This window comes from Mya arenaria, chromosome 9 (genome assembly GCF_026914265.1).
Source record: "Mya arenaria isolate MELC-2E11 chromosome 9, ASM2691426v1".
In the NCBI taxonomy this organism is placed as follows: domain Eukaryota; kingdom Metazoa; phylum Mollusca; class Bivalvia; order Myida; family Myidae; genus Mya; species Mya arenaria.
The window spans coordinates 1,681,552-1,694,484 of record NC_069130.1 but is presented as its reverse complement, the minus strand read 5'-3'; the positions used below and the strand labels follow the sequence as shown (position 1 = coordinate 1,694,484).

The 12,933-nt window shown below is 34.8% G+C and overlaps 1 protein-coding gene across 4 annotated transcripts; it reads left to right on the top strand.

The window, feature by feature from the left end:
• Nucleotides 1-1,981: 1,981 nt before the first annotated feature.
• LOC128246652 (uncharacterized) lies at nucleotides 1,982-12,661 on the top strand. 4 transcript variants are annotated; one of them, XM_052964955.1, is made up of 10 exons: nucleotides 1,982-2,047; nucleotides 2,445-2,534; nucleotides 5,439-5,720; nucleotides 7,045-7,327; nucleotides 7,760-7,996; nucleotides 8,220-8,305; nucleotides 8,424-8,528; nucleotides 9,045-9,268; nucleotides 9,518-9,682; nucleotides 10,022-12,661. In XM_052964955.1, exons 3-10 carry the CDS (start codon nucleotides 5,493-5,495, stop codon nucleotides 10,269-10,271), a joined length of 1,578 nt encoding a protein of 525 aa, XP_052820915.1. In that variant the 5' UTR covers nucleotides 1,982-2,047; nucleotides 2,445-2,534; nucleotides 5,439-5,492; the 3' UTR covers nucleotides 10,272-12,661. The 4 variants fall into 4 exon arrangements, with proteins under 4 accessions (XP_052820915.1, XP_052820914.1, XP_052820913.1 ...); XM_052964954.1 differs by having other exon boundaries at nucleotides 2,884-5,720; XM_052964953.1 differs by having other exon boundaries at nucleotides 2,881-5,720.
• The last annotated feature ends 272 nt before the right edge of the window (nucleotides 12,662-12,933 follow it).

Here is a 12,933-nt window from a genome sequence, read left to right as displayed (position 1 = left end):
TGAAAAAAGATTTACGGAGATCAACGATCGACTCCGTAAAATTCGTTCGGTTGATATCGGAAATATCTTGCATACTAATGAGGTAGCGGAAAATTCAAAATGGAGGCAACAACAAAGAAACGCGGAAGACCTAAACTGGCCGAATCTGAGAGAAAAAGGAGGATGGCCACCAGAAATTTAGAGGCATCTAAGTCAAGAATATATATTGGAAGTGAGACTGAAAGATGGGAGAGGATTAAAGTCGAGAACGGATTGAAAAGCGACCGAGAGTTGGCAACCTTTTTGATTGACAGGTACTTTTCTACTTTCCTTTTTGTTTTGATTTAACTACGATGAACTTAATTATTCATTTGTTCAATGTAAGCATTTTTTATTTGTATTTGAATGCCTGGATTTATTGCCATATGTGACACTTTGATAGGAAAAACTAGCTGCAAAATTTATCGTAATAATTCGTTGATAAATACTTGTTCCCAATTCGGATAATGTACTACCGGATATTTTGCATTGCTCTTCTGCCTTAAACAGGCTCCAACGTGTGTGCAGTATTTTGTGCTGATATTCAGATTGTAAGCATGATGATTATTTGAGAATAAATCAAGTCACATAGTCATGATAATAATCAATATGCATTGGATATGGATGGGTTAACAGATAGTCATTCTAAAATGCCGTCCAGGCTTTTTTTACTGATGGTTAGCCTTGAACGTCCAGGCTAACCATCATTAAAAAAAACCTGGACAGCATTTTAGAATGACTAGGTTAACAGACTGACACTGAGGGACTGACAGCACAGTACACATGATTATGAACACCTGGTGAAGGTAAATTTTTTTTAATCAAGATGCAATATTGCTTTGGCCACTTGCACATTTCATCAGTTTCCATGTCTTAAAACATAGGTGTCAATTATGTTCATGTACTTGTTCTTCAGTATTGTTTAGTAGAATGTCTATTTGATGTAGATCACACAAATTATTGTTCATGATTTAAAACAGAATGTACATGTATATGTTATAACCCAATCTTCAGCATTCACTAAATCCATATTGCAGTTTGATTGGGCTTAATAAATTATAGCCCCCCCCCCCCCATTCACCCTAACGCATAATATCTGGAAGCTTTATTCTTGAAAATGCTATTGCATTATGTCATATTTGTGATGTTTTGAGTAAAAAAGGGTTTTTCTTTTGCACAGTTATTTGCATCACAAGGACAAACCAGAGACTAGAGTCATGCACATGACACATATGACCTCAACCCCATGTCAAGGATACAAACCACAACACAGTCAGAAAACACCATCTGTATCAGAGGTTTCTGCACCAGAGACTGACAGGTAACTGTAACCTAAAGTTTAGTCCTTTACTATTGGTTACACATATTCCATTGTCAAGAAACAACTTGACTTTTATTATTAAAGTTTTAAGAAACCTGAAGAAGTTATTTATTATTTTCTTACGTGGATCAAAGAATTTGTATGTATACAGTAAGGCTGTATTGTAAGCAAACAAATCATTTTTATTTTCAAAAATTAATGTTATGATTTTGTTTCAGTGTGATCATGTCTGGAATTGAAGTCCTGAAATCTTCTGATGAAAGTTTAACATAGTAAGGATATTTTCCTAAATAATCAGTTCTATCAGTCAATAGGCCCTGCCTTATAATACTCTATAATTCCTTATGGTACCTATAAATGGTATCATAATTAGTAACCAGGTATTTGTAAATAATGTATAGAGGTGAATAGACTGTCTTACTAAGTTTTCCTTACTGAATACTAGAATAAAAGTCTACTGACAGAGCAAGGAGAAGTGTGTTTGAACACCGGTGTATATGCACATTGCAATTTGTGCAGTGTTACATTGTGCATTATAAAAAATCATGAGCCTATGTACTGCAATGTTGTATTCTTTCATTACATATAATAGACAACATATCTATTACATTTGATAAACCTTGCAATGTTAATGTTTTACAGGCATTCACCAGAGAAGAGACCATCAAAACAGAAGTTGCAATCTTCATCATTTGTCAACCCTTTAGAGTGAGTTTACCTTTGTAATTGAAATAGAGTAGATTAATGTGATTGATTTGTCTGCTTCTCAAATAAGGGTCTTCACTGTTTCAGACTCCATCAGATTTAGTTACTTGAATAATAGAAGTGGTTAAAACACTTTTTCTACCCAAAAGAAATTTTGATTAATAGTAGGTACTGATGCCAACTTCAAAAAAGGGAGTTTTGGTTGTGTTTTGTTTCATGCCCTAATGCCATCTTTTTATCATTCACAAGTATTGATAAACAAATTGAAATAAGGATATCATTTGTGATATACTGGTAAACAACTGATTAGATTAATAGAACTGTTTACAAATGAACAGTGTATCTATTTGTTCCTATGAATGCTTTTTGTAAAATCAATTTGTTATTTTTCTTTCTAAAGCATAACCCTCGATTGCACATTCTCGGATACCGATGAGAGCTTGACAGATGATCCTGACTATGAACCCAGCTTTGCTTTGACTGCAGTTCTGTAAGTTTTCATATAGACAGTTCATTTTTTATTATGAAATACAGAAATGATTCATCTGCAAATAGAATAAAAACAACATGTTATACGTAAAAACAAGCAATGTCAACAAATAGTATTGTAATTAAGGGGGATTGGTAGTCATCATATGGGTGACTGGTTGGTCTGTTGCAAATGTTATCCAAGTAAGTAAATCTTGGTACAACTGATCAAAGTAAGGTGTAAAGTACTGACCATACCCCTCTTAACCACTCAGCCTGTACAGTTTGAGATTATACTTTTATTAGTCCTTTCCTTCTCAAATAAGCAATCTTTTTATGCATTTTATGTTTTTATATTTTTGTTTCAGCAGGGTTAGACACTAACATTTTTCACAAGGTAGTCCCTCGGACTACTGGATCCAAAATCTGGGTAGTCCAGCAAAAACTCTGGTAGTCCATAAAAATGAAAGCCTTCAGTGTTTTGTGAGACTTAGCCTTCTTAGAACATTGTCAGTATAACCCTTTGATTGGTCATGATTTTTATCTGTCTCAATCTTAAAATTTCCACATTCTTCAAAACAATTTTTGGCCTTTAAATTTAATTTTAAAACCTAAAAAATGCTAAAAACTATGCTAAAATACCTCAGATTAAAAATCTAAAAACCATGCTAAAATACCCCATAATCTGTCACTTTCAGGAAAATGTTGCAATAAATCACTTGACACTAAAACACCTCGACTGAGATCGTTGCTAAGTTATGGCACAAATGACAGACATCTTACTGATAAGCAATATTTGATTATTGGTATCCTACTATTGAGTATTCTTTGTTAATCTAAACAACATATCATATAATACTTAATAAAACATGATGAAATAAATTCCGAAAGTGTTATTAATTATTTTTTGTATGGGAGTAAGATAACAATTAACATGACGCTGCCTGTCACTCAAACTAGCGTCCAGATTAGGCAGGGCTTATCAGTTGCCGTTGCTATCCGCCATGACCTCCGACAATCCTCACATATCAACAGTAGTGTAATTACGCTGTTATATATATTTAACACAAATTATGTCTCATAATTGAGAGATAGTAAAGACAGTTTAAGAAATCCGAAATACTGACATTTTCCCTTTATGCTGCGAAAATTATAATTGATAACAAGGTACTGTTTAGTAGACTAATTCAATTCTCAAAATTTCTTAATGTAAACGTACATAATATACGTATATTTCCGTTTTAATAGCCTTAAAATAATAAATATCATTATGAGAATTCTTGTACAATATTGATGATATCTTGGGATTTAGTTTGATTTTGAAATTTGTCTCCTTATTGTGCGAAGAGGTTTAAAACCGAGGTATATACATTTGCATTTAAGTTTGTTTGACATATTAGTGAAAAAGACACCTCAATTTATGTGAGTTACATTTTTTATTAAATTTAATTAAATATTTGATATATAGCTTAAGGTCACAAAAAGTATATACGTATAGATAAAACAAAATCATATTTTAAAAAGACGCAAATCAAAGTAAAAACCTTTGCATGTATAATGACTATGGTCGTTTCAAAATTTCTATGCTGATTGTTAGAACAGTTTTGCATTTCATTTAAAACGGGAATTTATTCATTGAGAGAAACAATAAGGTAGTTATATAAATAATGATAATAATGCATTACACTAGTATAAAACAGGTGATTCTGAATCGAAAAAGGAAGAAAAACAGCGAAATCCGTTAAGTTTTGACAATGGATCTATACAAACATCTTTTTTTGTTGATTTTCGGATAGGAAATTAATACATGTTTTGTTTCCCTTTATTTGAGTTTTAAAATAGAGACTGTTATTGTACTGTAACAAAATTCCGATGTTATTTAGAAATAAATTATTTTAAAGCCTAGACATTTTTCTACCTGAATTATACATTGCATACAATTAATAATAATGAACTTATTTAATGTTATACTTGGTTTTATTGCTATGTTTTACCATGTTCCATGCATTTTTTATCTGATTGTCATTTATAACTTTTGAATTATTATCGTCTGCTTCTGGGTATTTTTCGGAGGTCCTAAATTAAGAGGTCATGTGACACTGTAGGTGTAGCCTTATCGCTATCGGCGTGGTGTTAATTGTTATTTGCCCTAGCTTCAAAGTATAAATGTTACATTTTGGCGCGAAAATTAAAGCACACAACTCTGTCATCGTCTGCACTTACACTGCATTATACCTGTTTTGGCAGTATGATTAATTTATCAGCTGTTCTTCTAAAAGCCAGTTTGAAAGATATCATAAGCCAGACATAATGTTCCTTCTGTTTGCTTTAAATAAACACCGACATTTGGCAATACCCTAAACCATAATAATTATGACGTATTTTCAGAAAATCTAAAAATAGTAAAAACCTTCAAGTGTTTATCTGCATCGTATCTTTCATTGTTTTTGACTGAAAATGCAAGGGATTTAGAAAATCTGCCACTTGGACCCAAATCTACCTTGCTGACATTTAAGCAGAGGTGCACATGTCTGACGATTAAAACACACCATAGAGTGTGAAAATGGTTTTTCCCTTTCTAAATAAAGACATTCTACTGACTGGTTTAAACATTAATCGAAAGGCTATACGAAATGCGCGCGAAATTCAGTTAACAGTCCATGTTGTCCGGAACTGCTTGGCCATCCTCGGCAAGCTTTACAATGAGTGTTTACCGGTGATAATCGGCTTCTTGACATCAAATTTTACGCAAGTTTAAGCGTAATAAAGATTTTATGCTCAATTAACTGATGTGATATTTACTTTCTTTTAGAAGTCCGACGGACTATTGACTTAAAATGTCTTGTAGTCCGACCATAAATCTGGTAGTCTCGGACTACCGGACTACTGTTAGTGTCGAACCCTGTTCAGCCCTCCTTATTTGAAGGATTGTCCAGATGTCTCGTATGAAGAAATTGAGCTTGACAGGGATATTGTGGAGATGGTTGAAGACAGCGATGAAGAAGATCTGACTGATCTGGTTGATGGAGTTAATCACATAAAATCAGATGGTGACATTGGTGTTTTATGTGAAGATGATACTTTGCTCGTTTTCATGGACCAGCTGAAGATTCTAGCCAGCAGAGCAGTGCCAGCATGCAGATCCTGTAAATCGCATGAGGTGGAGATTAAAGACACCTACAAGGGATCAGCTGTCTATCTTGAATGGGTAAGTTTACACAGCATGTCAACACATGACAAAACATGTCATTTTAGCTCGACTATTTGAAAAATAAGGAGAGCTATACTACTCACCCAAGCGTCGGCGTCACCCGTTGGTTAAGGTTTTGCGTGCAAGCACACATAGGTTAATATCTCAGCAACTACTTCAGGTATTGCATTGAGACTTTATACAATGGTACTCAACCATCCAACCTAATTAATTAACCAAGTTTTATAACTCTACTTTGCATTTAATGCCAATAATATGCCTTTATTATTTGACTTAGAAATTCTGGTTAAGGTTTTGCATGAAACCACTTTTAAGTCAATGCTTCAGCAAATACATCATGTGTTGCATTGTAACTTTACACACAGGCTCCCAACCATTTAACCTTCTTTTTTAATCAAGTAAGATAACTCTATCTTTTTTATTATATAATTTTTGCCCCTTTATTATGCGACTTAGAAATTCTGGTTAAGGTCTTGCATGTTAGCACACATAGGATAATATCTCAGCAAGTACTTGATGTATTGTATTGAGAATTTATACAATGGTATTCAACCACCCAACCTAATTGAATAATCAAGTTAGATAACTGTGTTTTGCAAATAATGGCCCTTTATTATTACACTTACAAATTCTAGTTAAAATTTTGCATGTAACCACATTTATGTTAAATATCTCCGCACATCATGTATTGCATTGAAATCTAATCTAACAGTGACCCATGCATGTTTCGCCAAAACTTTTCAATCCTTGCACTGAAAAGCGGTGGAATAGTCGAACGCGCTGTCTCTGTGACAGCTCTTGTTTATAATTTCCAATTTGTATTTTAAAGCTGCACTCTCACAGATTTACCATTTTGACAACATTTTTTGCCTTTGAATGAGCCAATCTTTGTGTAAATATCTGTAAACCACTGATATAAGATTGCTGACATAACATCAGATCACAGATTTTTTAAACTTAAGAATGAAAAGTTGTGCTTTGATTTTTTTTGGTCAGCAGTCTTATATCACTGGTTCCCATGCCTTTTCTGCATAAATTTGCTTGTTCCACAACAAAATATTTTTTTAACAAAGGGTTCAATCTGTGAGATCGCAGCTTTAAAAAATACATAGTAAACGGCTCATGTCACACCCTACATGTTTATAAGATTTCACTCGACACATAACATGAACATAATCAAGATTTTTTACATGTTCATGATTTTAAATTGTTCGATTTTGCTTAGTTCTGTGTATGCCCTGATACACTTTAGCCTCAAATGTTGTCACTGATCAACAAAACTGAATATACGCTTAGTTTTGTTCATTTTTTCAACAACCAGGTTTGTAAAGAGGGTCACAGCAATGGCCGATGGTGTTCCCAGCCCCTTCTGAATCGCAGAGTGCACAGTGGCGACTTCCTGATATCTGCCACTACAGTTTTGTCAGGGAACAACTTCAGCAAACTGAAGCTTTGGGCTGATATGCTAAAGTTAAAGTTTCCTTCAGAACAACAGTTCTTCCGTGTTCAGGGAGCTTACTTGGTACCAACAGTTGACAGTTACTGGCAAGAACATCAACAGGATCTAATACAGTCATTTCATGGCCAAGATGTCATAGTTCTTGGTAACTATACAATACATTTTATGTCTTTTTATGTCACTCTATGTTTTTTTTTGGCTGTCTGTTTCAATTTGATTTTTAGCTTCAATGTTTTTATCAACATTATTAAAAATTGCCATGAATATCTAATAAATCTGTGCACAAATGTTTTATCTTGATTTATGCATATAGATAATCAGACAGAAACAGTCTATATCTGAGACAATTACAACAGTCAATCCTTTATTTGGGCCAGTGAAACAAACCATTTAGATTGTATTACCCTACTTTTTGGGAAATTTGTTAAACATGATTAAAACACAAGGATTTCAGTAATAAATGCATATCACTTAACTTTCAATTTTACAGTTAAAGGGTATGTTGCTTAATTTAGACATGTGGCAAAAAGGTAATAAGGACACACACATAATGTCCATCTGTATTCTGCCTTTTCAGGAGATGGATGTAATGACAGCCCAGGCCATTGTGCCCAGTACTGCTCCTACACCTTGATGGAGAATGATTCCAAGAAAATTCTAACCTTGAAGACCATGGACAAACGTGAAACTGATAGGAAATCTGCTGCCATGGAGAAAAAAGCACTGAAAGCCTGCCTTGAAGAGCTGCTGGACAAAGATGTTTGTGTAAAGGAGTTGGTGACTGATGGACATTTGGGAATCACTGCCATGATGAGTAAGAAATTAAAAATTGTTTTTAAGGCGTCTTAACAAAGCTCTAAATGAGTTATATAGCATTATCTAGCGGTTCGCTGCTTATATGTTCCAAGTGTTTATGCATCTTGAGTGAACTGGCAGTGTACTTGAAGTTCATTTAATGTCAAGTTTAACCTTTAAAGTAATGTATGTTCTAACTTGATGCTATTTCTATAACTTTATTGATTATATGACATGTTCAGGTACAGATAACAAAGAGCAGAAGGGTATTTTCCACTCGCATGATATTTGGCATGTGGCCAAAAATTTAGGCAAAAAGCTGACGAAGGTAAATACAATATAAGTTTGCTCAATATATACATGCATTTATTGACTCCTATAACTAAGTGTGAATTTCAATTGTTATGTATTGATAACATTATTATCTTATAAAATTTTCCTTTCAGCTCTCTCTGAAGAAGGACAACCGCATCCTGAGAGATTGGATCAAAGACATAGTGAACCATTTCTGGTATGCATGCAAGGTTGCGGAAACTGAGGCCCAGTTTAAGGTAGAGTCTGCTTAAAATGTTTTTCCTCTGTGATCACTGTAAAGAGAGATACATGCACAAGATAATTTGGTGTTGTAGGGTCACAAGCCTTATTGACAGCTTTGTTCATTTTAATGCATTGCCAGTTTAAAACGGATCTACCTGGGCTCCATTACCAGTGCATTCCTTAGTTTTGCTGCAAGCAACTGACAGCTTACCCACTTTTATTAGCACTGGGAGATAAGGTGGGTCCTCAGATTATTTGATCAAAATATCATGGTGAATTTTGCACATCAGGCTCCTGAATGTGCTAGCCGTTACCGCATGGTAATTTGTGCAGTTCTTTCTTGATGTGTTACATGTACTTTATTTGTGTTTGGATACTGAGAAAAAAATAATGATGGCAAATGAATGAAATTAATCATAGATAAAAAGGTCAAAGAAAAAGTTGTGTTGCAGAAAAACTCATGTATCTTGGTGAAATTGAAATTCATAGTATTTTTCAGAATGTTAAGCTTTTGTTTTCTATGTATTCAGGGAATATGGGTGAGTGTGCTACACCATGTCACAGATGAGCACGAATGGCTCATATCTTATGGGGATGATGGCTGTAATGAATGCCACCACGGTCCACTGGCTGCAGAAGATCGTGACAAGCCATGGCTGCACAGGATCAAAAATTCTGCAGTTCTGAAGGACCTTTCTTCTGTGGTGATGGACAAACGTCTACTAAAGAAAGTTGCCTACTATCTGAAGTTCAGGTAACAAAAGTTCACTTCATTTTCATTACCTTATGATTGGATCCAATGGCCAATGACCATATAATTTAAACCTTTTCATTTTAACCGACATAGCCTCTGAAACAACTGGGCAACCTTTATAATTATACACTTTCCATGTAGCATCTGTGGCATGACCCAGAACTGTTCACATAGTTCTGACATAAAAGCCACATTGTTGTATATATATGGTTGAACAATTGTATATAAATATGGTATCTGATTTTCCAGAAGCACTGCAGAACTGGAAGGCTTTCACCAACATCTTTTGATGTATTGTGCAAAGCGCTTCGCCTACACACCACCTGTGTACCGAATGAGAAATTTGTTAGCTGCACTGAATCATAACCTGCATCAGGATCGCTCAGTACAATTCAACAAAAATGGATCAATGAGGTATGCCATTAGATTTTGCATAAAATTCAGAGTCATTCAGAATGTAAGATTTTAACAAATGTAATGTTTTTTTCTCATTGATCAAAACCAATATGGAATACACATGCCTTTTTATCAAAATCAAATATCACAGCTTTAATATTTGATGGGGTGAACCAGAGTAAATTTGCTTTCATAGCAAAAGTTCACTTACACAATTTAACATGCTAATCATTTTTTGAATGTGTTTGTGAACTGACACTTCAATCATTATTCTTACAAGCATTTTACTCCCACTGCCTTGCATGCTATCCATTTGGCCCCTGTATCATTCTGGTTTTGTTATGACTAACTTTGCAGATTGAGACGGGTATTTAACAAAAAAAGCGGTCGATGGTCAGTGTATCCAGTTAAAGAACAAAAAAAAAACCAATATATAAGGACAATGCTGAAAAGGGCTTTGAGGCTGAGACTGGATGACCGGGTTGGGATGAGCCAGAAAAGGGTGCTGAAGGAGGGGGACCCCAGGCGGATTTCAAAGAATCTGGCCCCATTATCCCCTAAGGCCACAAAGGAGATCGTTCTAGAGCAGAAGTCACGCTTTAAGTGAAGACAATGAACATATGATGTTTTGAGGCAATGACGAAAAGGGCAGGAAGTGTAGACATAGATAATCGTGCGGACAGAATCTGAACCTGAATTTAGTTTTTACTAAGAGACAATTATAGTTATTGCTTTTTGATCTCATTTTTATATTGCGCAATCAATACCAGTATTTACATTATGTTCAAACTGATATAAACAGTTGTACCACCCCAATCTTGAAAGCTTCAAAGAATGTGAAGTGGCAAGATGTTCCGGAATCGTGTTACATATACATGCTAGGAAAAAGAAATATAGATGATTGTAGTTGCAGATATCACTTTTTTACAACATTTAGAAATTGTTAATTCATAAAAAGTCAGGTTTTTTTACGCATGTAATCTGCGTGACTAAGTGATATACATACTTACATTGCCGTTATAGGACGTACTTAATAATACTGAACGCCTTGTCATATAAAACTATCTTTGTTACACGAAATCACGAACAATGATCGAATGTTAAGGGTGTATATCTGAACAATTCGGTATAGCAGTTTTAGATAATAACTATTGCAAAGGAGTCTAATTTTTCATGCTTTGAGTCACATTCACCGGTAAGGAGTGCAGGTTTTAGAAGCTGTTCACGTTATAGAAAGTGTAAAGTCGTCTTGCACGGAAAGATTTGGATATCGTCCAGTAGGTAGTAAAGATATGTCCAATTGTGGATCAAACAACAAACACAGTTTATAGGGAATAACATGTTCTTTCACACGTAACAAGTCAACATACTGAAAATACACAATGGAATAGTAATACGTGCATAGTTATATATTTTACTATTTAACAATCACTTACATATTTATAAATTACTGAAGTAAGTTATTGACCAGTGACCGTTAACAATGATTAAATGATAACGAGTACAACATGACCTAACATAACACAATAAACACAGACAGGCGTCTGCAGCAAAATGTCCGTCAAAGTTGTTGGGCCATCAGACTGTCTATATTCTGCAATATGCCAGAATTCACAAACCCTTCAAGGTTTTATATCATTGTATCTCCTAGGCATGGTACTACGCCATTTTCGATATAGTATCCGTATATGTATGGTTATGTTCATTGTTATGAAGATCTTCTTATATCAGAGTGTGGTTTGTCTTCTTAATCTTCATTTCTCTCTTATAATCCTCTGCGTCTCAGCTAGACCTTTGGTTATGCTTTGTCTTTCAGATTTTCTCGTTCTTGATCTGATTCTAGATAGAAATTGTAGCTAACTGTTATGTCTTTTACATTATCGTACTACTGATCTTCTTCTTCATGGTCTGGTCTTATCTGATTTTTGTCTTCTTCTAGAATTGTAACTACATTCTGACGTTCGAGTTCTTTAGTTCGTCTCTGTTTTGGAGTTTTATCTACTGTAATTCCTGGTTCTTTTCAGTTGTTACATAAGGTAATTTCGTTTTAATTTTAAGTTAGTCCTTTTACCCATTGTTCCTTTTCTTTCCTTTAGATAATTATGGCGTTCATTCTTTTGAACAGCGTGCTCAAGGGACTCAGTTTCGAGTGTTTGGTTTTATCTCTGGTAAAGCTGTTTTTTTATTGCTACCTGCTTCATTGTCTACTTTTTCTAAAAACATATTAATATCCCGTTCAGTTCCTGTAAGCTGACGGACGTCCCCATTTCTATGTATTGGAAGCTTACTTCATCACCTAAATCCGATTCTTCTTCTGTGACGTCACAGTTTTTCTTGAAGTTTCCTTTCTCTACTCTCTCTTCAGCCTTTACATCGCCATTATTCACGGTCGATGCATCTTAAGACTTTCCAGTTTCATTCTCGTAATAAACTAGAACTGGTTTTATAGGCAATGCATTCCCTCTTTTAGTCTTCCCGCTTGTAATCTTGAATACAGGAGTTTCCTCTCTCGGTAGCTCAATTACATCTTAAACTTTATTTCCAATCTTTTGTTTGCCTTTCTGGACTTATATCATTTATAAGAATCTAGAACCAAGTTTGGTCTTCACCGCTTTTGCTATTGCGTCGTGGTTCATTTTCAGCTTGCTCTTGGCTTTCCATGTGTTCTACAAAACTATTTTACTTGTTGTTTTTTCGCATCATGTCTTTTATCTGAGCAATATATTTTCTGGTATGTGGAATACAGCATATCGACAGAGAACGGTAGTCTTTAGTTTACATAATCTTAGCCATGTTGAAGACCCAGTGCCATAAAACCGGGTTTATGTTTGAACTTTTTTGCTACTAAGCTTGTTTCTGTAGTGTTTTCGCATAAGTATACACGGTTAACAATGTTTGTGGTGATAACTAGCTGCAAAATGATAAAAAAAACTATGGTAAACGTTTTGAGACGATACACTTGAATTTTGTAAAGGGTATAAAATGAAGTTTATTGTAAAAAAACAGAAGAAAACCTATTGTGTACTAGTTGTGTCATAAAGCGAGGTGGTGTGCGAAAAATGGGAATATCAGTGTTGTATAGATTATATAACCTGTGCTCCCTCGATCCAAGGCTGACGTCCAAAGTATTCCACTGACCATCGCCATTGCCCATCCACGCCTATACCATGTACATGCTTTCCTCGTAGTAATATGGGGTTACAGTTCATGATGAACAATTCTACAATGGTATACTATTTCACATTTTTACCGGTTGTGAGTTTGGTTAG

Excerpts from the sequence above, each read along its gene's own strand:
- LOC128246652 (XM_052964955.1), top strand. The coding sequence starts at position 5,493 with ATGGTTGAAGACAGCGATGAAGAAGATCTGACTGATCTGGTTGATGGA. Across the intron at positions 8,306-8,423 it reads TAGGCAAAAAGCTGACGAAG|CTCTCTCTGAAGAAGGACAA; the intron begins GTAAATACAATA and ends TTTTCCTTTCAG. Across the intron at positions 9,683-10,021 it reads AACAAAAATGGATCAATGAG|ATTGAGACGGGTATTTAACA; the intron begins GTATGCCATTAG and ends CTAACTTTGCAG.